Raw genomic sequence first — 22280 nt, 5'->3', positions numbered from 1 at the left:
AAAGAAACTTCCACCAGGAAGTGAAATGAACGAGATTTTCAGAGGAAAAAAAATACAAGCCAAAGCTTTGGTCTCAACTGGTCTCACATTTTGCAAAGCGAGGGGCGTCCAAAACGGCTTTGTGGGGGTCCTTTAAAACCGCTTATACCTTCTCTGGTGCAAACAACTCTCAACCATTCAGGACCAGAATGCGTTGTCGTCAGAGAAGCCAGAACTTCAACACAGCATGTCTGAAGACAAACTATGATTTCATTCAGTAGATACCTTCATACTTGGCCTTTAAAACATTCACATTTCAACAAAGTAAAGTATGAATTTAAATTAGGCAAGATGTAGCAAACAAGTTTTACTAAAGAAGTTCACTCAGGTTAACGATCTTAGATTTTGTAGTGTGGGTGTTATTCAGCAAGATGACAGCAGACACAATTCACCTTGTCATATTCTGTCTGCTGTCTCATTCAAGGCAGGCATTGTTTCATCATAGTGGTGTTTATTACAACAAAGGTATCTCTGTGACAGTTGAAGGTCCCAGGAAGACCAATTTGTGTCAAATGGTTTTGCCTAAAGAGAGAGAGAGAGAAAGAGAGAGAGAGAGAGAGAGAGAGAGAGAGAGAGAGAGAGAGAGAGAGAGGGAGGAAAAGGTGGAGTGAGATTTTTATTTTATTAATACAAACGTCCCTTTTCAAAGTCGACAGTTTTCCACATTTAATTCTCTTGTCTCTGAGCTCCTTTTAAAACTGAGAAAAACAAAGAGGAGGCAAGACGGAAGCTGCAAAACAAATTTCCAATGCAGAAGTCATTTGAATCAATAAATCATAAAAGAGCTGAAATTATGAGCAAAATGTTGGGTTTTTTTGTCTTAGAAAAAGAAAAGTGAATGACTGATTTAAAAAAAAAAACAGCTTCAGAAAGGACAGGACTGTTTGTGAATAAAAAGGGGAGGTTTAGTTGCCGTTTCCTCATTTGTACATCTATATTCGGTCGCTGGTCAATCAGAATAAGCCAACTGAAGCTCTGCGGACTCACTTTAAACCATTCTTTCAGTTTTAATTGCTGGATTAATCAGCAGAGCATTCAACAGTTTCTTCTAGTGGACACTGCAGAGCTGTGATAAGCCGTCACACTGGGCGGCCAAATCGCAGCCAATGCAGATGTTTTTTTGTGTGGAAGTTGTGTGGCTGTTACAGAAGTTTGGATCGATACTATTATCATAGAAATGAATTGGAAAGTCTTTTTCTACCATCTGGATATCTATATTTGCACGTATAATGGATGGGATGACGGCAAAGTGAGTGGATGCAAAGGTCACAAAGACTCAAATTCAAGGTATTGCATATCCATCATGTGCTCAGTGATCCAGTGAGAGCTGGTTATATGACACATTGTTATAAAGTGACTCTGATATTCTCTTTCCTTGGCTCTGCAGCAGCTACACATTTCTTATTCAGTACTCATTGGACAAGTCGTGCTCCTCATCTTCTCCTGCATGAGTTTTTATATCATATCAAATGTGAATGTGTTGCCTCCGCTTGCATCAGACCAGACTGAAGGTAATGGCTTCGCAGGTGTGATGTGTGACCCAGGTGCAGCCAAAACAGCACGTGTGGTCTCGCAGAGCTGGAGGGATGGCAGCGGGATGCTAAATCTCAGGGTGCTCATCCATGGCAACAGCCCCGCAGGAGCTGCATGTGCCACCATCACGCAGAGAAAATCTCTAACCTGTACGGCTTGCATCTGCTGTACAGGACATTTGGAGTCGGTGTTGTAGAACGTTTTATGAATCCGGCTCGCTTATTCAGAACATGAGTAAAACAGTACGATAACACTGGTGCGTTTCATCCTGGATTCCTCAGGCAGGGTCAGCGAAAGGAAATGAGGCGCTCTAAAACGTTTCCTCCGTATCACATTAGTCTCAAATGTTTTTTTTGTTTTTTGTTTTACTGATTCATAACACACCTCTACTCCTTTCGTTCCCCTCCATCTCATTTTCCAAGTCGCACAGAACAACTGACCTCTGCTGGGAGAATATTGATTTGAATGGGAATGTCTGTTCGAGTCGTTTTTAAAAAAAAAAAAAAAAAAAAATCTGTGGGCTCGACATCCGTGGAAGAAAATAACGCGCTGTTCTGTGGCTGGCTGTGAAAATGTCATTACACCAGCTGTCTCAGGCCCGCTGCCCACCACAGACACTCAGCTGGCTGCTGCAACTCGCAGAAACACACTCACACGCAGGATGACAACGAGCTGCATCGTGGGAGGATTTCTAATGAGATGTTAAGCTTGATATTGCTAAAGTAAGTGGAGCCATAACGATCCATTATATGCAATCATGTATTAATATGTTATTTGGGTCCAGTTCTGGTTGGGGTAACTGAACATCTGCTGCTTGTAGATAGAGATGTCTGGTCCATATATCTGCTTAATATGACTAATGGATTAGATTAAGCAGGGATGATATGCACAGACTGTATGTATGCACAAGTGTCAGTGTCGGATTGGGTGGAGCAGAGGAAGAGACATTTTTATTTTCCAGTGTTTGCAAGCGTACATTTTCCGACAATCAGGCGTTAGAAACAAAACAGCGAATGTTTTTTTTTTTTGTTTGTTAAACTTTCAGCAACTTCAGAGGAGAAGGGGTTCTGCTCAGATTGAACAACAACATAAGGAGAAAGAGAACTGAACCTGGGTTTAAAACTAATTTGATGGCGCTATTCTTGTTGTGAGGACATTTCTAATAAAAGGATGAACTTCTGGATATCTGGGAATCCTGCAACATAACCCCATTAGTTAAAGTAACGTTTCCTAAATTGTTCTATTCGAAGACATTTTTGCTCCTGAGCTTAATTTAGCCTCTGACCTTAAATCAAATGAGAAGATCAATATCAGTCGAGGTTGATCTCTCGGTGTTCATCAAGAATCAAGAAAACAGGAAATGTTTGGCCTTGTGTACCAAAAAGCTCTTTTTTAAACGTTTGTACAGTGAATCACACTGAAAAAGTGCTTTGCTGTTGTTTTCCCTCCAACTGGCAACCAAATCAGAAAATCATTATCAATCTGCAGAGGCGCTGCTTGTTAACACGCAAGGCAGGTGACCGCTTGGGGCCCCAGACCGTTAGGGGGCTCCGCAGGACTGACAAAATATAACATTAAGCAGCCACCCTTAATGTGCAAATGTTCACATGACCGTAATCTCCCAAAGGGGAGACCTTCGCTGTCATCGCCCTGCTGAACCCTGGTTGGAAGGCCCCCCAATTGATTTCTTCCTTGGGCCCCGACAGACTCTAGGATCACCACTGTCAATCAGGGGCCCTTTGTGCACTGGATGAAACTGAACATTTGTTAACACACGAAAAAACCAACAAAGAACGTCGAAACCACATTTTGAGACGGCACACGGGCCTATTTGACCCGTGGACTGAAAAATGTCTGCTATTTAAATATGAGTAGCACAGTTTCCATCTGCGTCCCCTCGGGCTCCTTCTGATTTCATGATGTCTGACGTTCAAAAGTGCAGTCTGGGTTTTCAGTTTTCACTTAACTTCAGTCACATCATGGGCAAAGAGTGTAAGAGAAAACAGTGAACGAAATGGAGTAGATGAGAGCATAATGGACCATGAACAAGTCTTAAACTCACAACATCACGAGTAGATGATGTTGATAGCCGTCCGCTCTGCTGAGCCTCGAACTTCCTTTTATGCACTTTGATTTTTTTCCCTCCTCAGAGATACCTCAGGCGACTTGCAAACAACAGCGTGTCGGATTCAGTAGCACAGGGATCAGAGCAGAGAGGGAGGCTTTATGCATGATAGGCTTTGTTTGCCACTGTTACAGTGTGTGTGTGTGTGTGTGTGTGTGTGTGTGTGTGTGTGTGTGTGTGTGTGTGTGTGTGTGTGTGTGTGTGTGTGTGTGTGTGTGTGTGTGTGTGTGTGTGTGTGTGTGTGTGTGTGTGTGTGTGTGTGTGTGTGTGTGTGTGTGTGTGTGTGTGTGTCTGGCTTATCTGCTCTCTTCCTCTCTTTCACTGCTCTTGAGATCATTGCTCTCAGAATTACGGCTGCTCCTTGATCAATGTTGTGTGATTGTCACGGAGCTGTAACATAAATACAAGACTGGTTTACTTTATTTTTTTATGTTATCTGCTAAACTGTTAGCCAACATTTGCAGCATTTGGAACAACCTTCCCGTCGGAAGGTTAAATAGAGATCAGTAATAACTGGCTGTTGGGAAAGTAATCTCTTAGATTCTGCAAAGAAAGAGACACATTTGCAGACATGGGGCCAGATGTTGTAATCCTCCAGAGACTGTAGTACAAGGAGTATTGACCCTGATTTGTACAGGCAGGCTGTTTGCAGGAAAACGTAGCTGTAGAAAGCTAAAGTTGCAGAAAAGTGCAGCCAAAAATTTGCTCAGTGAGTTTCTCAACTCCCGTCTCCTTTTCTAATGGAAGCCTTGGCTGGAAGTCTTTTATCGCCTGGCTGCACCAGAAGCCCTGAAAAGTTGTCCGTTACTAACAGAGTCATCAGATCATACAGATGTGCTCAGAGAGATTGGCGAGTCGTCAGCCATGTGTATCAAGAACTAAATCCCATGTCAAACTTGTTTTCTTGGATCTCACCACTCCTTAGTTTTTACTCTGAAGATTCTGACACCTCGGCTCAAAGACCCTCCTGATGTAAAGTCCGACTCTGTTCCTCTTAATGGCTCGGGATCAACTCTACTTACATCCAACTCCCACCGTGTGCTGTGACATTGCAGCTTCTGCTGAATGCTGCCGACGTCCTGTAATTATTGTGAAGTGTGTCAATGTATTACCGATAACCAGTTACCATAGGAGACTTAACCTGGGATAACTCCGACATACGTTTACCCCAGAAGTCTCTTAAAATTGAAACTGCGCGTCGTTTAAAGAACAAAAAGAAAAAGACAATTATCATTCGGGACAAGAAATCTTGAACTCATCTCTTCTCCAGATGAAGAATCTAGTTGAGAAAAACTCCTCAAAACGGTCTTAAACGCTGAGTTTGCATCCAAAATGTAGCGTACCTCAAAATGGCACACATCTGTATTCTGTCTCTTCTCGGAGAGTTCAAACAGAGGATCCGAGCCCTTTGGGAAGCCTTGCTGGTAGAGTCACTCTGATTGTGTTCAGAAACATTTGCATTCATGAAATCTAAACAGAAGTATAGCAAATACAGCGTCTTACTGTGGCTAATGGCTTTCAAGAGATGGGGGGGGGGGGGGATGGAGGTCACAGTGGCACCCCTCCTCCGAGCAACATTCCTCTCCTTTTTTTTTTTTTGCCCCAATTACTGAAGTGTGGTCTGCCGTAATGACTTATCACCAAGCGTGCAGAGAGGGCGCCGGGGTGACAAAGTGAGAGAGGATGAGGGGGTGATGAGGTGAAAGTGATCTCTAACTCACTGCCATGTTTCCCCTTCTAAACCACTTCTCTTCACACTGTACTGTATGCCTGTAGACTCGGCAGGAGGGGTTTAGATTCGCCGCTCGAGGCCCGTGTTTGTGCTCTGAGATGTAACTCGTCGCACATCGACGCAGTATTAGTGGAATCGCAAGAGCTGCCATCGCTGCTTCGCCAGATCCAATCTGAAAGCTTCGCCTCGTGCCCCCTCTTTGCCCTTGTGTGATCCGATTTACCCTCCAGGCTGTGGGTGCACGTCAGAGACCCCCATCCTTCTCCTCGTCTTTACCCTTAACCTCATTCTTCTTCTTCTTCTCTGCTTTTTGCTCTGATTGTGTCTGACTTTTCTTATTTTGCTTTCTTGTCTTTGTCTTTTAAAGCGCGCTTAAGTATTCCACATTATAAAAACGGTATGGACAATAGTTTCAATTTGTTTCTTCTAATAAAGCAACATGTATCTACCTACAGGTGCAACTAAAGTCACCTAAGCTAAGCTATCAGGTGTGGTGTTTAAATAACATCTTACTATGTTAAAACATACATTTCAAGCCCACACACAGTCACATCCCTTCAGTGCACTGTAGCTCCTCGTCTCCTGTGGATTACTTCCATTTAGTGGCTAAGTGCTTCTTTGTTCAGTGGCAATTAATTCCATAAAAGAGTCAAGTAAATGTTGGACGTCTCACTGCAGGCTGAGTGAAGGCGTCCCCCCCTCTAAGTGTCGTGATTGTTGCGACAGCTCTGCTGGGCATTTCACCCTCTGTTGTTTTAGAGTTTTCTGTAACTGTGAAGTTACCCATTGTCAGTCTTTAAATTTATTTTGGGGCTTTTATCATGCAGAAAGAGGGAATGATATGTGGCAAAGCCCTGGATGTGAGCGTGGACTCTGCAGACGCTCGGGGACTTTGGCCTCTACACACATGAACATGACAAACCAGCACGAGTGACTTTCCTTTTTTTTAAATAATTGTCCTCAATTATTAAACGTTTAAATCAGGAGGGAAAGTTGACAGTATTTGACCTGCATGGTTTTTGGTGGCAAGATATTTGAAGAAAAAAGAAAGAAAGGTGACAGCAATATTAGAAACAAACTGAATTCAAACTATTATGGGAGTAGATGGCATATATATATATATACTGTGATGTGAAAGAATAAGGGGAATAAAATCAGATGTGTTTTTTTTCTCTCCCATTCACTTATTTTTTTAATTAAAAATCAACTTCTTTTCATTATTGGGCACTGTGTAGCCTCTTCTAGCAAATCCAAACACCCTCCTACTTCCAACACTGGAGGTTCAGTCGTCTACTATTGCTTCACACTGACGCGATCCTTTTTACAATGAACTAAGGGGGATAGTTTGCCAAGCAGACTTTAACCTTTCCTCTGGCAGTCTTTGAATATTTGGTGAGTAAAAATCGGTGTTTTTATAGATGTGACAGGAGCGCTCCTGGTCCGTGTAATAGCAGCACTTATTGGGTGTCTGCACATTAGCAGCTTGGAGAAATAGCTCTTTAGAAACAGGTTAAAGAGAGCTGTCACTGTGAGACGGAGCTGACAAGATGGACGTGATGTTGTGGTAATAGTGATGAACGATGCCCCCACACCGGCCTATCAGGCTCTATTATTGCCCAGCCCAAACAACGTCTGAATATTTGGACATAAGAAACCCACTTATCCCATGCTAACTGATGTGATGACAGTCAGGCTGTCAGTCTGCGCTCATCCATCCATGGATTCATTTATTCACTGAGCGGCTGTGTTAAAACATTAGCATATCTTTCACCTGCTGTGAGGCCACAAAGAGGAGGCTTTAGAGTCCAGACACAAAGACGGTCTGGGTCTGAAAGTGTTTGTTGGGAAACCTCGGGCCTTTGTCTGTTTTTGTCTATTTTCAACTTCAATCCACATCAACAAGTCTGAAACCAGCAAATCCACTCAATTTTATACTTAAGTAAACGTTTTGATGACAGATTTAATATCTGGGAAAATGCTGTACGAAACCAGCAGTAACCACTTGGTTAGCTCAAGGGCTTGAGGGAGCCTGGCTGTGACCACAGGAATCAAAATCCTCCACTCTTTAGTTATGAACTTATTTGTATCAATACATCACCCAAACAGTTATAGTTCATGTTTTTTTATGTGAGTTATACGTGGGACTATTTTTGACAAACTTTAGTCCATAAGTGAACTTTAAAAAAAATACACCTGGTGTTTTCTTTTCGAAATAAGCCCTTCAAGTCACCTCTAATTTACACCAAACATCTTAGCCTCGACATTTGGTTGTCAGGGTCTCTTTTTTTCCTCTAGTGGAAGTTGTTTAAATGATGTGTTGTCCAATATTGAGAAATGACACAATGTTGACTTCAGGCTGCTGGTGTAAAACATTGCAGTACCTTAAGTGTCCACTCGAGGCTGTCTGCAGAAGCCAAGGTATCAACATTTGGTTCCAAATTTAACACCAGAAATAAACAAGTCTAGAGCCTAGTTGAAAATAAAAAAAACGGTGGTATAATAACATCATTTCTTTATGTGCACAAAGTGAATAAAGGGGAGTTCTTTTTGTTATTAATACCCCTCAAATATATTCATTTATTTACATGTAAGGAGCGTGGCTACGTTGACTGACAGGTGAACTCGGTGTAGCTGTTTGTGCCTTAGCTTCCTCTCATTGCCTGTATTTAGATGAGAACTAGGCTGAGAGAGCATTTCCAATACAGCCATTGCCTTGTTTTTTAACGCCTCGTCTGAAACCAATATGTGTCATCACTGAGGTCTATTGTCCTATGAAATCGACAGGGGCCTCTATCCTTACTGTTTATGACAACAACCTTGCTGTTTTAAGGAAAACTACTTCTTTGTTCAATTTGCTTGACTTCTGTCACTATGGATGAACTGGCACCTTCCTCCTCCTTCTTATGTAGTAATTAAACCTGCTACCTGTGAGAACCAAACACTTTTAAAAACCCACAGCTGGATTTATGGAATGTGTTATTCTGGAGACGACTTCTTACACAACAGGCTTTCATGTCCCTCTAATAGAGGTTCTTTTTTACTCGTGGCTTTTCCCAGGCCTTACAAGACGAGGATCTGTAAACAGCACAAGAGCAGCTGAAGTGGTGGGCAGGCCTGCTGGTCAATGGGCACACCACAATGACTCTGGCACACCGGAGAGTGGACGGTGGAGGGTTCCTTTCTCTCCTCCCTGAATGTCTTTCTTGCTCTCTCCTTATGTTCTGTCTCTTGGTGCTTTTTGCTCCTCTCTCCTCCTCCCTCTTCCCTCCCTTTTTTTTTTATTATCTCAGAACAAAGTCTTATGAAGGCAATGACCTCAATACCAGCTTGCCAACGATGAAGACTTGAATGGCAGCAAATAAATCACAAAGACCTCCCTGACCTGCTGAAACCACACGGTAACTAACTGCATGAACCGCAAGACAAGATGTGCTTACATCTCTAAGTACACATATTGTCCTTTAAACAGAAATAACTCTTTGTTCCTCTTTTGCACAATTTTTTTGTTGCAGAGTGTTTGTGTTTGTATCTGACATGTGAAGATAACAGCATTTTTACCTTTGAAACAATACTTTGATTCATACAATAATATTTACTTAGGGCCTATTTCAGGTGTGTGGTTACATCAGTATCTGTAAAATATCGGCCATTCCTCCATCTTTTATTTTTCTCATGGTTTTGCTAAGTTTAGGGCCTTTGTGGGGGGCATAAATCAGGGCTGCGTAGCCCCAAGCCAAACGTCTTCTTCGGCTGAAAATCAAATATGGCAACCAGTTGACTTTGCTTCCTCTCTCCTCTCTCCTCTGCTCTCTGCGTGCTTCAGAGGCTCAGTGAAAACATGTCTGAATAAGGTGTTAAAGGCAGGTGACGAAGACTCTTTGGTGGCAGATGTGGGAGTGAGAACGTTCTGCTGTGTCGTGGCTGTCTCTGAGCTTCAGCTGTGACAGAGCTCAGAGACACGCGTGGCTTTAGCTTCATTTAGATAAAATCCTGAAACTTCCTGCAGGGTTTTTGTTTGTTTCTTAAATGGATTTCAGTGCACAGCTGCCGGGGAACAATCAGAATACCAATATTGAATTTCCCTTAAACACAGCTTGGTTCTCAGTAAATTTGGTTAATCTGTCCACTCCCTCAACCACTTCCTAGTAAAGATGGCCGGTCTTCTTTGATACACTGTTTGTCTGATCACAGTCTAGTACTGTATACTGTTGTATAACTTAAAACACAAGATCTCCTAATGTCAGGAGATGTCTTCTCTTTGAGTACACCTTTCAACACCTAGCTCAGATTTTAGGTGCTAATAACACAAACTAACTTTCTTCTTTTCTAATCAAAATCCACATTTTTTCATTCAAATTTAAGTTAAGAGTTTAACAACACCCAGCACGGAAATAATAATAATATACTAATATGAAGCTTTTAGCTTTAATTACTTGTACATTAAAAGGAGAAGCCACAGTTGCACACTGTGGCTCTAATCTCCCTCCCACTTGTTTGAGCGAGTGTGGGTGTTTTTTTTTTTTTTGATTCCTGAAGAGATCAAAGTCCTCCGAGCGACTGCTGAGAAATACAGAAAAACATGGAACTCCTCACATTTCGCTCTAAAAAGGCTGCCGAATAGTTGTGAAGAGCTCTTGTTGTGACCTTCCACTTTGTGCTTAGCAGAGTGACTATAAACTGCAGCTTATTTTTGTTGATGAAATAAATACACCCGCTGAAGTAGCTGCCAGAACTGGAAGGAGAGCTGGTTTAAATAGAAAAAAAAAATACACTTTTTTTGGAAAATGACATCTGCCACATAAGAAGCAACTCAACGTATAAACTGTAATCCACAGTATGTGTGGCTGCCGCATCTTTCCCACACACACACCCACCCACACACATACACACACACACACACACACACACACACACGAGGAGAGCTGCAGTAATGAAATCCTTTGCTGTCAGAAAGGCTTAGACCTGTTTCAGATTTCTTCCTGTTATATTCCCCTTTAATAAAAACAGGATTACTGGTTCCAAGCTTTAACACAGACCTATGATATAGAGGCATGCCACTTACTGACAGTTACATATTGGGGGCTGATCCCCTCCCTCTGTTGGGACAAGCCTCCAGAACAAAGAGGACAGCCCTGAAAGTATTGATTTCAACATTTGGAGACTTTTGGAGCGCAGACATTATCTTTTACTAATGTTCTCTGAAAGTGAAATACCTTTAATCTATAGGATGATTTTAGAAGCTCCAAATAATACCTTAAGTTTGTTCCCAGCCCTAGTATACACCTGTTATATATTTGTTCTAGTAAACAAACAGGAAGCTGGGACCATTATCTTTAAGGCAAACAATGTACAAGAACATCTCTGCCAGCTGTTAAAACCTCTAATTATAGTCTTATTAATGATCATCCAACCTGTTTAGCATATCAACAACAACCTATTCAACGTTAGCTTCGTAGACTATATGATGCATTTCGTGTCTTAAATTTTCCATTGAAAGCTTCCAATGTATTCAGAGTTGCATTGTGGGAGGTGTGGAATCTAATGTTTGCTGCATTACCTTCAAATGTTTCTTGCTTGTTTTTTTTCTTCATTTTTTTATTTATTTATGTTTTTTTATAGTCTGATTCCAATGCAGCACCAAATCTCTTAAGTGCATCTTTCAAGTGTCATTTCTATATAACTTTTACCATGTTGCCATGGTTACTTGGAAAGCAAGAAAAGTGACTCTTTCAGCAGCTAGTGTGAAATGTGTTTGAAAACCTGGTGTTTTTTAAATAAGGCATTACGTACAGGGAGACGAGGATAATGGCAAAATAAATTCTTACAGCATAATAGAAGAGGTAGGCACATGCATTATGTTAAAAACAGTACTTCATACATATCCAGGGGGATTTACACAAATATAGACATCCTCAATAATTATTGTATATTTGTAAATGTAATTTTTGGATCTTGCAGGAAACCAGCATGATCCCCTGTAGACCAATTTGCATATGTAATCCTACTTGAACTGTCACTATGTTTAAGTACCGCTGCCTCTGAGGAGATTTGTGTCATTGTATGTATACATGTCGCATGTATACTGTGCTCTGAGAACATTACTATTTTGGGTAAACATTTAGAACAAAGCTACCGGTGAAGAATTTTTCTTGTAAAAAAAAGAACTTTGAGGTTATGTTCGACTCTGTGTCTTTTTATGTCCTTACCAATAAAGGACCACCCAGCACATTGTGCATATGTATTATTCATCTTTACTATACACAGCAGTTATAAAAGTCATTGTAATACCAACTCCTGGTAAATGCATTATTGATGATATTTAATGATGTTGAATTAGCATACGGGAAAGGATCGTGCTGTGCCTTCAGCACTCTCCATTGCATAACTTTGGAATATTTTAGCCGGCAGCCTCTTGTGTTGTAATGAGGAATTTGTTTATGCACTTTAATTTCCACTAGAGTAAAATGCCTTCAGGCTGAGGCAACGCAATGAGAGGATGCTTACTGTGAGTGTACAGGCGCCGTCTTTGCGTGTGGATGGCTTCAGTTAATATCTGTGTACCTGTGTGAACTTATTCAGTTTTTAGTTTTTTTTCATCTTTAGTTTGTCGACACATTTTTTATTACTTGTACATTGAACTTGTTTCATACAGTCCAAAAGACACCAATGACCTGTCTTTTCTAATTTGTTATTTCCTTGTTTATGCCTACCAACACTTGCTGCTCCAGTGATCTTATTTCCAGTCAACAGAAACTGAGCTCCTTACTTTTCCAAAAAAAAATAAAAAAAATAAAGTGAAGGATTTGGATACATGTTTTGTATCTCCATGTAAGTCGTTCTGCATTTTTTTTTTCTGAATCTTGCGCATATTTTCAAACTCAACACCCGAATTTGTTCTTGTAGGCTGCCAGTTCATGTACAGTTTCTCATGTTTATTTCGGGTATAGGGGCTTATTCCAAACCTTGTTGGCGATATGCTGCCTCCCAGGTCTTACATGCTTTCCTGTTATTAGCTGCAATCTTGCCAGAGGGATCAGAGGATGAGAGATCAGAGCCATTTTCTTGTTTGCCTCTCCCTTTTTTTTCTGCTCCTCTTTTGTTCTCCATTCAGAGCTGTGTAGAGGAGGAAAGGAGCCGACGAAAGGTACAGTGACATTCTGGCAGGAGGGAAATGAGGAGACGTTATCGCTCGCTAATCTTGATACAACACAAATTGTTTTTTTATTCTGGGATACCTGCAATAAACCCAACTGTCTCTCCCCTCCCCCCATTTTCCTCTCCTCCCTTTTGGACCTTTGCTTCTTCCTCATCCGCCCCCTTCTCCCAGTCTCCCCTCTTCTTTGACACATCCAGAAACAGAGAGCATATATATCCCTGTCTCTGCTCATTTCTGCACCCACCCATAAAGCACGCTGACGGCTCATCCGTTTGCTGCCAGATAATGTTGTCTTTGTTCATTTCTACCTGCGAGTGAGACGTGTATATTACCAGGCGGGCCTCTTTTTTTTTTTTTTTTTTTTTGCACACTTGGTAGTTGAAACAATCCCCCATCATCATTATAAGTGATTTGAAAGAGACATGTAGCCGATTAAGACAGATGAACAACCACAACTAGGGAAAAGAGGGGAAATGAAAAACGTTTTGTAGTTTTACTACAGATACATCTCAACTCCCCCTGAAAGCATTTTTACATCCATCCAACAGCTTGCAGAAAAATCTAAAATAATGTTTTTTTTTACCCTAACCCTAGGAAAAACAAAAAAAAACCTTAAAAAGAAAAATACCAATACTGTAAACTTGGTCTTTGGTCCTGGACATTTGAGACTTCCCTGGTGAAGGGAAACCTTATATTATAATATAAATATTAAATCCCTCTCTTGGACACAAATATTACACCATTGACAATTTGTCGTAGAAGTTCTAAGAAGTAAAACTGTCACAGTTGTGGACTTGGGATGTGAAACAGGCTGTATGTAGCAGCAGGGTTCATGTTGGCAGGGCGTGGTGGTTGTTCTTTGTGGGAAAGGCTCTGCCACCGGCTATCTTTCTGCAAAAAGAGGGAAATGAGGAAGGTTTTCGTGTTGACTGTGAACAGACACAAACACAAAAACATGCTGACATTGATCTCTGCAGACGGGCACAGCGAAGCCAAAGCAAGGTCACTGCCAGCTCTCTGTCCCGCCGTCAGCCTCCCGCATGGGCACGCAGGGTTCAAAGGCTTCTCCGCGGGTCTCTCTCTCTCTCTCTCTCTCTCTCTCTCTCTCTCTCTCTCTCTCTCTCTCTCTCTCTCTCTCTCTCTCATTCAGTGGCTCTATTTTCTCCACATCACATTTTGGGTATATATATATATATGTTTTAAACCTTTTATATCATTTTAGGAAAATTGTGTCTGACTGTTTCACTGTAGTGCAAGATGAGCTGGTGATTAAATGCTGAGTGGCTCAGTTTGGACCTGCAGCAGAAACCAGGCTAATGACTAAGCGCTGAACGACCCGATTTAACCACAAAATCAAAAATCAGGTTGCTCTGAGTTCTTCAATCTGAATCTATTCCAAGTTGTGTATTTTTTTTATTAAAAGATGGATGACGATAGCGATGACTCTCAACAACTCCTTAGGGACCTACTGGCCTACTAACAGCTGCCCACACACATTTAGACAGCCTGTGTATCAAAAATACTCTCTCTCTCTCTCTCATACGCTTTAATACTCCACAGCTGTACTGACCTTAATCTGGACTGCACCGGTGTACAGTCAATCAAAAGTCCTTTTTAAAAACAAGGTTTTGTTTTTGTGTGGTTTTTTCTTTTGGCATTAGTATGTGAAGCAGCGTACGCGTGTTCATCTCTGTCCCAGAGATTCATCCCTTTGAAATCGCCTCAAACTCGGACCTCCAGTCACACCCAAGCTGCTGTCATCGTCAAGAACCATCTAAATATCCCATTAAAGGAAATCACGGAGGAATTATCCCATAACGCAGCTTGTCAGAGAATGGAAAGAGGATTTGCGCTTTACATCTAATCTCTTTACCTCTGAAATAATTGGACTTCCACCTCGAGATCATCCCATCAGAGACGTCGGGAGATTACTGTTCACTTTAGACATGCATGGGAAGTCAACCGGGGTTTTTGAGGGAACACTGGGAATCTCTGCATGAGGCACATGGATTCGTTTTTACACTTGAGATCTCTGAATATGTTAACCCTTTCATATGTCTCCCATTGTTCAGGCAAGTTGTAACGCACATAAAACCTATTTATGGATTATTAATGTTTTTTACACTGATGCTCTTATTAGGGATAAACGTATAATTTGGTTGAACGTTGATATCTGCTGATATCAGACCTGTGGACAGACTACGTTATCAGTTATTTCCAAATAATGTAATAATGTAGCCGATGCATATCACTATCAGGAATAGCAGCATTAAACTGATGACTAACAGCTGATTTAGAGAAGACGTTTTTTGGGGGGTCAGTAGAAGTCTTACGGACGATGCTGATTTGTTTTTATGGTCTAATGTGACAGAAAGCGTTGGTAGTGTTGTGAGTCATCCACCATCTCTGACCAAGATCAGTAACATGAGGTATGTAATGATGTATGTTCCGGTGACATTGAAAAGGAGGGACTCGTCGCGTCATATTAAAAAACAGACGTGAGGAATTACGAAGGTTGGTACCAAAATTGGAAAATTAGTAAATTGGTCTTATACTAGTAGAAGAGTTGGCCTGGTTGGTCTGTGCATCTCTGGACAGCATGGAGATATCGTTTTAGGGTGGGTATAACTCAGTTGGTAGACTGGTCAACCTGAAGGTCGGGGGTTCGATCCCCAGCTCCAGCAGCAACATGTCCGATATGTCCTTGGGCGGTCCCGCTGCTTCGTCAGCAGGTGTCATCAGTGTGTGAATGGGTGCTGCGGGACATGCAGTGTAAAAGTTCTTTGAGTCGTCAGAAGAGTAGAAAAGGGCTTTATGAGCTCAAGTCCACTTACCATTTAAGTATTGTTTAGCAGTGACAGCACATGGCTTGCAGAAAAAGAACATCTCAAGTGCTCTACTCTGATAAAAACCTGACGCACCGGCATAAAGCAGTGAAGAGTCTCACTTCAGACTGATCTGAAATTGCCTCCTGATTCCCTCAGTGCCATCTGCAAAAGCAGGTATAGGCGCCTTTGGACATCTTTGCAAAAGAATGCTTTAAAACTTTATTTACACCTTCGCTGCAGTGTGATTTGGACAGTTTGAGAAAGGCAATTTTCTAAAAGGCTCTCTGTTGTGTATAATCCAGCAGAAAGGCGATATAGATGAAATGTATTTTCTATCTGCTCGGGGTCGTGGAGTCTCGGGGACAATGAGGCCCCTGTTGTTTGTAGAAAATCATCACCATTTCTCTGTTTGGAAGGTGCTGTTATCAATCTTTCTCTGACAGTTCTGCAAAATAAAATCCATCTGTTAACTGACAGCATAGCTCTCATCCTCTCATATTTAAGAATAAGATTATACTAAAAAACCACAGCTTAATCTATGTGAGCCTCGTAACTTTTGCAAAATCGGATGTCTTCCATCTGCAGGTGAATGGGAGTTTTGGTCGTAAATGGGGTTCAAATTGCCTTTTCTGTAGCCAAGAAACCATAGTCATCAGACAAATGAAAATGAAATGGTGAAAGATGGAGAAGAACATCGATGAGGGGATGCTTATGTATTACTCTCCTCAAACACACTTATAGTACAGAGAGAGGAGATTGTGTTATGTTGGGCTTCCATCCATCCCCTTTCCCTGGTACTGGCAAAAAACAGAAGGCTTATGGGCACACACACACACACACACACACACACACACACACACACACACACACACACACACACACACATTCATGCCCCCTAATAACCTCTCTCCTCTGTAAATCTGCTCAAACACAGATTGGACTCCTGAGTCTGCTTCCTGGCTTCACTCACGGTGCAAATTGAAGCCTTCAGGAATCTCATTGTAGCTGGCCAAAATGACTTCGACACAAAGTGTGTGTGTGTGTGTGTGTGTGTGTGTGTGTGTGTGTGTGTGTGTGCCTACCTACACAACTTGCAATGTGCTGCACTTAAGTGTAGGAGGAAGGCACTGGATGCTAACTTTCATATGATTTCTGAACTCTGAGCATATGCAGGTTTTTGCCTCTCACACCGTAAGTCTGAGCTGGGTCTTTAAAAGATACTGTTTTAGAAATGGGGGGGGGGGGGGGGGGGGGGAGGACCACCTCTGTTGCTCATGGTTAGGTGAAACATTTCGTGATTGAAGTGTTTTATTACTTACCAATTAGATCTGAAGTGGATTGGATTCTTTCCTCCACAGCACTCGCGGTGAAGATATGTAATATATGTGATGGCGTACTGTGAGATATGATCCAGACTCATTAAGCCATGGATATGGGAACGGTTTAGTCCGCCGCCAGGACACTTCTTAGGGATGATTTCTCTACTGGTGAGCTCACACTCATCTCGCTTCACGGGAGAACAAAGCACACAGAACAGCCAAGGACGGGACACTTAACAGTAGCTATTAAATCACCGCAGAGGAAGAGCATTACCACAGAGTACAGTGTGACTGCTGCTCTGTGAGCAGGTTAAGGCACGGTATGAGCTCATTATTACAGGGATTTAAAGGACAGTGAGAGGTGTGTCACTGTATAGAACATAGATTGCATTAAGAATTGGATATGTCCCTCATGGTGTCTTGTCTTTTCTTGTTTTTCTCATCCAAATAAGCTTGAGATAATATATCACATGGTCCATGTCCAGCAGAGTAAGTAAAGAACCACTTCCTAGTTGAGTGATCAGATCTCCCTCTGCTTCACCAACGTGGACGAGGACGACATTCACCAATGAAACCTGCACGCGTTGCCCCTTCAATCAATAAGCCATTAGCAACCAAAGAAGCAAACCCTGTCACCGTTTGTCCCGGAGCCCTCACGCTCACCCCCGCCCGTCGGCTTTCCATTCTGTTAACTGGCTCACCTCCTTTGTCGATGTGTCCTGGACCCCGACAGGTTGAACTCGGCTCCGGAGCCTCCTCTAGAGCTATGTTTGGGATGTGCCTCCATTGATGCGGTTTTGCAAACACGGCAGTGAGTCGTGAAATGAGATTTCTCTGCTATCATTACAGGGCCGAGAAAGAAAGCCACGTCTCACTCTGAGTGAACGCCTCGCCGCTCTTCCCCTTTTGCCTCCTCTCAGCACAGACATGTCTAAGCATCACTAAGACGGATCGATGGAGCTGAGCTCCGTAAGCCTTGTGCCGCCGATACAGGAAATACTGTACGCTGTAATGAGCCGGGGATATTAAGCAGTTAAAGAGGAAGGTTTAAGCTAAGCAGTTGTTGGACGTGATTAGTGTGATAAGAAAAGCTTTGTTTGCATAAGTTTGAGAACATGGAGAGCCTTTGATCTGCTGAAAGGGCTGGTTTGAAGACGTGAAGAGAGAGCGTATCTCTCCCTCCTGTGGAAGTGGTCTTTGTGCTGCATGTTCAGGAGATTTCTGCTGATCTGACTGTGCAGCCGGAGAGATATTGAGCTCCATTGTTTCCACGCTGTTTGATTGATTCTCCTTTTTATTCAGAAAATGAAGTGAAATAAAAATCCCGGGATTTATTTGCGACAAAGAAATCAATTCATAGCAGTGGAGTCAATGCATGCATTGTATTCAAAGCACATGGTTTTTAACTTTCTAGGCTTTTCTTTTTAGGTATCGTTGACATTCTGCATTGAAATGTTATAAATGATTCTGTTGGATCCTCACGTGAAACAGTAAAAAAACATTGTTTTTGCTGTAAGGGTAGGGTTCTTTTGAAGCCGAATCTCAATCAATTGAACATCAGAGTATCAGATGTCTTTGAACACATCGCCCTCACCTTGCTTGTCTTCTCTGAGGATGAAAGTGAATGAAAAAAAAATATTTTTGGGGGATAATTTAGCAGTGTTCCCTGTACACACACACATTCGCCAAAGGGCATGTTTTGACATCAAAGGGGCCAGCTGTCAGCCTTGAAGGGTTTAAAGTCATGGCAGGTGACTGTGAATTGAATGACTTCCAAGACCTGATCAAAGATGGACTCTCACATTTGGAGACAGTTTGGCACTTTGTCGAACTATCCGAGGTCTACAAAGGCTGTGCAATCTGCTTGTTAGCCGACTTTTGAAACTGTAAAAAAAACAAAAACTTATTTTTTTGGTTTGAATGTGAATCTCGAATGTTTCATCACACATCAAATTAAATATACATTTTGGTGTTTGCGCATCTTTTCCTGCTGGATTTGCATGAAGGTTTTTTTTTTTTTTTTTTTTTTTTTAGGAAAGCCTGAAATGCTCCTTCAGATCAGTCCAACCTCTTTAGGGGGTTTGACATGATTTCATCTTGGCCGCTGAACAGGTCGTTGTAATCATTGTCCACCTGCTGCCTGACGTCCTTGCTGTTGCTCCTGCAGATGAACAAGTCTGGTCGTGCCATGCCAAGCCATGCCAGGCTGTTCCCTCTGACCTGCTAACCTCCCCAGGGGGCTCCGTGTCTTTCTGCCGGAGGATGATCATCCCCGGTGGATCAGTCTTTGTGTAATTAGCAGCAGCTTTTGAGCTTTTTGGAAGAGGCTGCTTTAATCAGGTTTCACCTGAGTTTGATTTAAATGTGGTTCTCAAAGTGCTATCAGATTAAAAATGGTGGAGTAAAATGCCATAATCGATGTCATTTGACTCCAGCTAGCTGCAGAGTTAATAGTGAATGTAGCTCGTTTACAAGAATATCAGAGCTCATGCTTTTAAATTCATGTTTTAAAGACTTACTCACCCTGAATGTGTTGAACTTGGTCTCTTTATAGAGGTGATAATGATGATCATACTTTCCTATTCATTTTGGCAGATGACTTTGCCTAAAGCAACTGATAATAAATGCATTAACACTTCATAGAACAGGAGCTGGATCCCAGACATTCACAGTGCCTCTTAAACATACAACCAGAAGAAGTGTGTGCAGCTAATAAGAAAACAACAACAACTATCTTCTATTACAGGTAAAGTGGCTCTTTAGAGGCTCATCATATCCTTGTTAAATCCTGATTGTTTTTCATACTTCTAGCGCGTAACTGTGCGGCCACTCGATTTGTCTGAAATGACTTTAGACACCTGTGCAGAGCTCCTGTGGAAGTCATTATCAGTAATACTGTCAGTTGCATTCAACGCAGGAAATTGTCATCAATGGCATAATCGTGTTTTCCCTGGAGGTAGCCCTACTAATAAGGATGAGAAAATACACCCAAGTCTAAATTAACCATATTTTCATTTTCTATGTCTCATGTCTCAAAGAAAGACTGTGTCCCTCTTTGTAGTAGCTGCTGAAGAAGAGGACTTGCAGTCATAGCAGGCACATAGCAGGTGTGATATGAAAGATTTAAGGTGGACATCAAAACATTTTCAAACAATCTTTCATCTTGCAGGATAAAAGATGTCTGAATGGGATGTGCTGGGGGAATGAATTCTGTTGAACCAAAAGTTTTCAGTTTGACTGTGCTTTCACTTTTTTTTCTTTTTTTTTTTAGACTTACATGGTTCAACTTCTAAATTTAAAGAATACATTAAATAAAATGCCAAGCCATTATTTTGAAAATCACATAAAAATGGTGGACTTCCTGTTGGGTATTTAGCTGTCGGTGCAAGAGTAGTTTCTTTAGATGTTGAAATTTAAGCTTTCAGATTCCTTTAGTGCCGTTCAAACTGCCAGAGAGGCAGCAAACCATGATCCATATGCATACCCAATAACATGTAGGTCGAAGTGACCTTATGGGTTACTTTTATCATTTTAAGGGGGCTGTATGGAGTCATGTTGCCAAATTCATGCAACAGAGCAAAACATATCAAATTTATCACCAGGCCTGGTGGTGTGCCCAGATTGGTCAGTTTTGGGGTTCAAGTCTCGATATAAACAATTCATCTGGACAAGTACAACTTTTGATCTGCACATCATGCAAAGCTACTCTATAGTTTAAACAGAATGACAGCTTGCAAGGTGAAAATGATTATATAAGGAGCTCTTTAAAGAGAGTCAAACTTATGATTATTTTAAACCTTTGCCCGGCAGCATTTCAACTTTAGCTTTTCCCTAATTTGACAAGAAGAAAAAAAAAAAAAAAACTTTTTGAAGCAGCCCGAAAAGCAGGAGGATCATTTAATGACGGTTCCTTCTGAATAGTGTACTTTGCCTTCATCTCTCTCAGTGATTAGACACAGTGTCAGCGACCTCCTCTGTCACTCTCTCAGGAGGGTCAGAGCAGCTTTGACAGGAAGCTGACAGGAGTCTGACTCTGTTATTATGAGGGCAGCTTGAATCGAAACGACCCCCGTTACTTTAGACGTTCAAATAATCTTCTTTGTGATGAAACCAATCTAGTGCAATTTTATCTCCCTTTGTTGGAAGTCTCAAAATGTCAGTGGCAAAATATGTCCACATCATAACTTCTGACAGCGGAGAGACATTTATAATTGGCAGGATGAACTTTTCAGGTGATTGGTAATTGCCATATATTAAGGAAATATATATTTACCATCACATATTGAGAAAGCAATTACAAACAAGTCTGTTCATGTACTTTATAGCTCAGTTTTCCGCATGAATGTCTGTATATGCATGGCCCTAAGTGTGTTTTTATCTCGAGTGTTTGCAGACGGGTTAGTGTGTTTGCCTTTGTCTCTCAGCGTTTGTGTACTGTGTACTCGGTGTGTGCACACATTTCCACTTCTCGGCCGTGCATTCACGCTTCTCAGCAGACGTTTTCTGCCTCTCCGTTTGCTTCGGGATCGATTTAATTGCAGCGGTTCTATTTACAAAGCAGTTCAAAGAAGCTCCTATGTGACCGTAAACATGCACACAAAGGCTCTGATAATATGTGAAGAGGGACAGGGGCATCGTCAAGCCATGTAAGGACAAATTGAGCTGTACACTGAATCCGAATTGTATAAAAATGCTGCCGTTTGTGTGTTTGTTCTCTCGTGGATGTGAGATGGAGCAACTTCTGTTTATCCTCCCACCTACTGCGTGGCTCCGAAAGTTTCTTCTTCCTTTCCGTTTCAGACACAAAAAGGTGAACAAAGAGAGGGACATTTGCCAGACGAGTTCTTGCTGTCTCAGATGGATAAACTACTCTCTCCGTGGTTTCAATCAGGTGTAATGAGACCATTTGTCTCGCAGAGCTGCATAAGAACGGAGCTTATCTTTGTGTTTGCCATTAGAGGTGCCTCCTGCCCCGAGAACAGCCCACCATCATTAATGCCTGTCGGCTGTTCACCCGGCTTCTCTTTCAATCTTTTTCTTTCCATTGGTTGTTTCTCCTGCTCCTTTCTTTCTTTCTTTTCTTTTTTTTTCATTTTCTTGTCGGATATTTTTTGTAACACAGGACTTAAGATAGAACGTCTCCACTTCCACCTGTGCTATCTGGAATTCATGTCTGATCTACTTCACTGTCTCCCTCCGACTCTCACTGTCATCCTTTTTCTTCTATCGTTTCATATCATCTTCTTGTCATCTCTCGTTTACAGGGGTTGAAATAGGCAGAAAGAGGAGCAGAGCACATCACATGGACGGAGGGAGGGATTCATCATCTCCTCCTCCCGCCGTGCAAATTGCCCTGTCGCTGTTCCCATCAGATCTGCAGATAATTGGATAGTTCCTTATCTAAGGGACCTCCTAACTTTTAAAGTTAGATTTTTTCTGCTGAGCTCATCACTGCAGGGGGGTCCCACCTTTACCTCCCGACTAATCCTCTTCTTCTGCAGGAGTTAAAGCCTGCACAAGCTCACCCTCCTATAGCTGAACTCCTCTA

At 41.8% G+C, this 22280-nt stretch overlaps 1 protein-coding gene across 1 annotated transcript in view; it reads left to right on the top strand.

Moving 5' to 3' along the window:
- Positions 1-19365, top strand: part of LOC306827645 (low-density lipoprotein receptor class A domain-containing protein 3-like) — a 52289-nt gene extending 32924 nt beyond the window's left edge. The window contains exon 3 of the mRNA XM_079349587.1: positions 18900-19365. Coding sequence (XP_079205713.1) covers positions 18900-19027 — 128 coding nt within the window. The 3' untranslated portion in view covers positions 19028-19365. The remainder of the gene's footprint in view (positions 1-18899) is intronic.
- Positions 19366-22280: the final 2915 nt, after the last annotated feature.

The sequence above is a fragment of the Symphodus melops genome (genome assembly GCF_947650265.1).
Source record: "Symphodus melops genome assembly, chromosome: 8".
NCBI lineage: Eukaryota > Metazoa > Chordata > Actinopteri > Labriformes > Labridae > Symphodus > Symphodus melops.
Note: the sequence above shows the minus strand (reverse complement) of the source record. Positions and strands in the feature narration are given on the sequence as shown.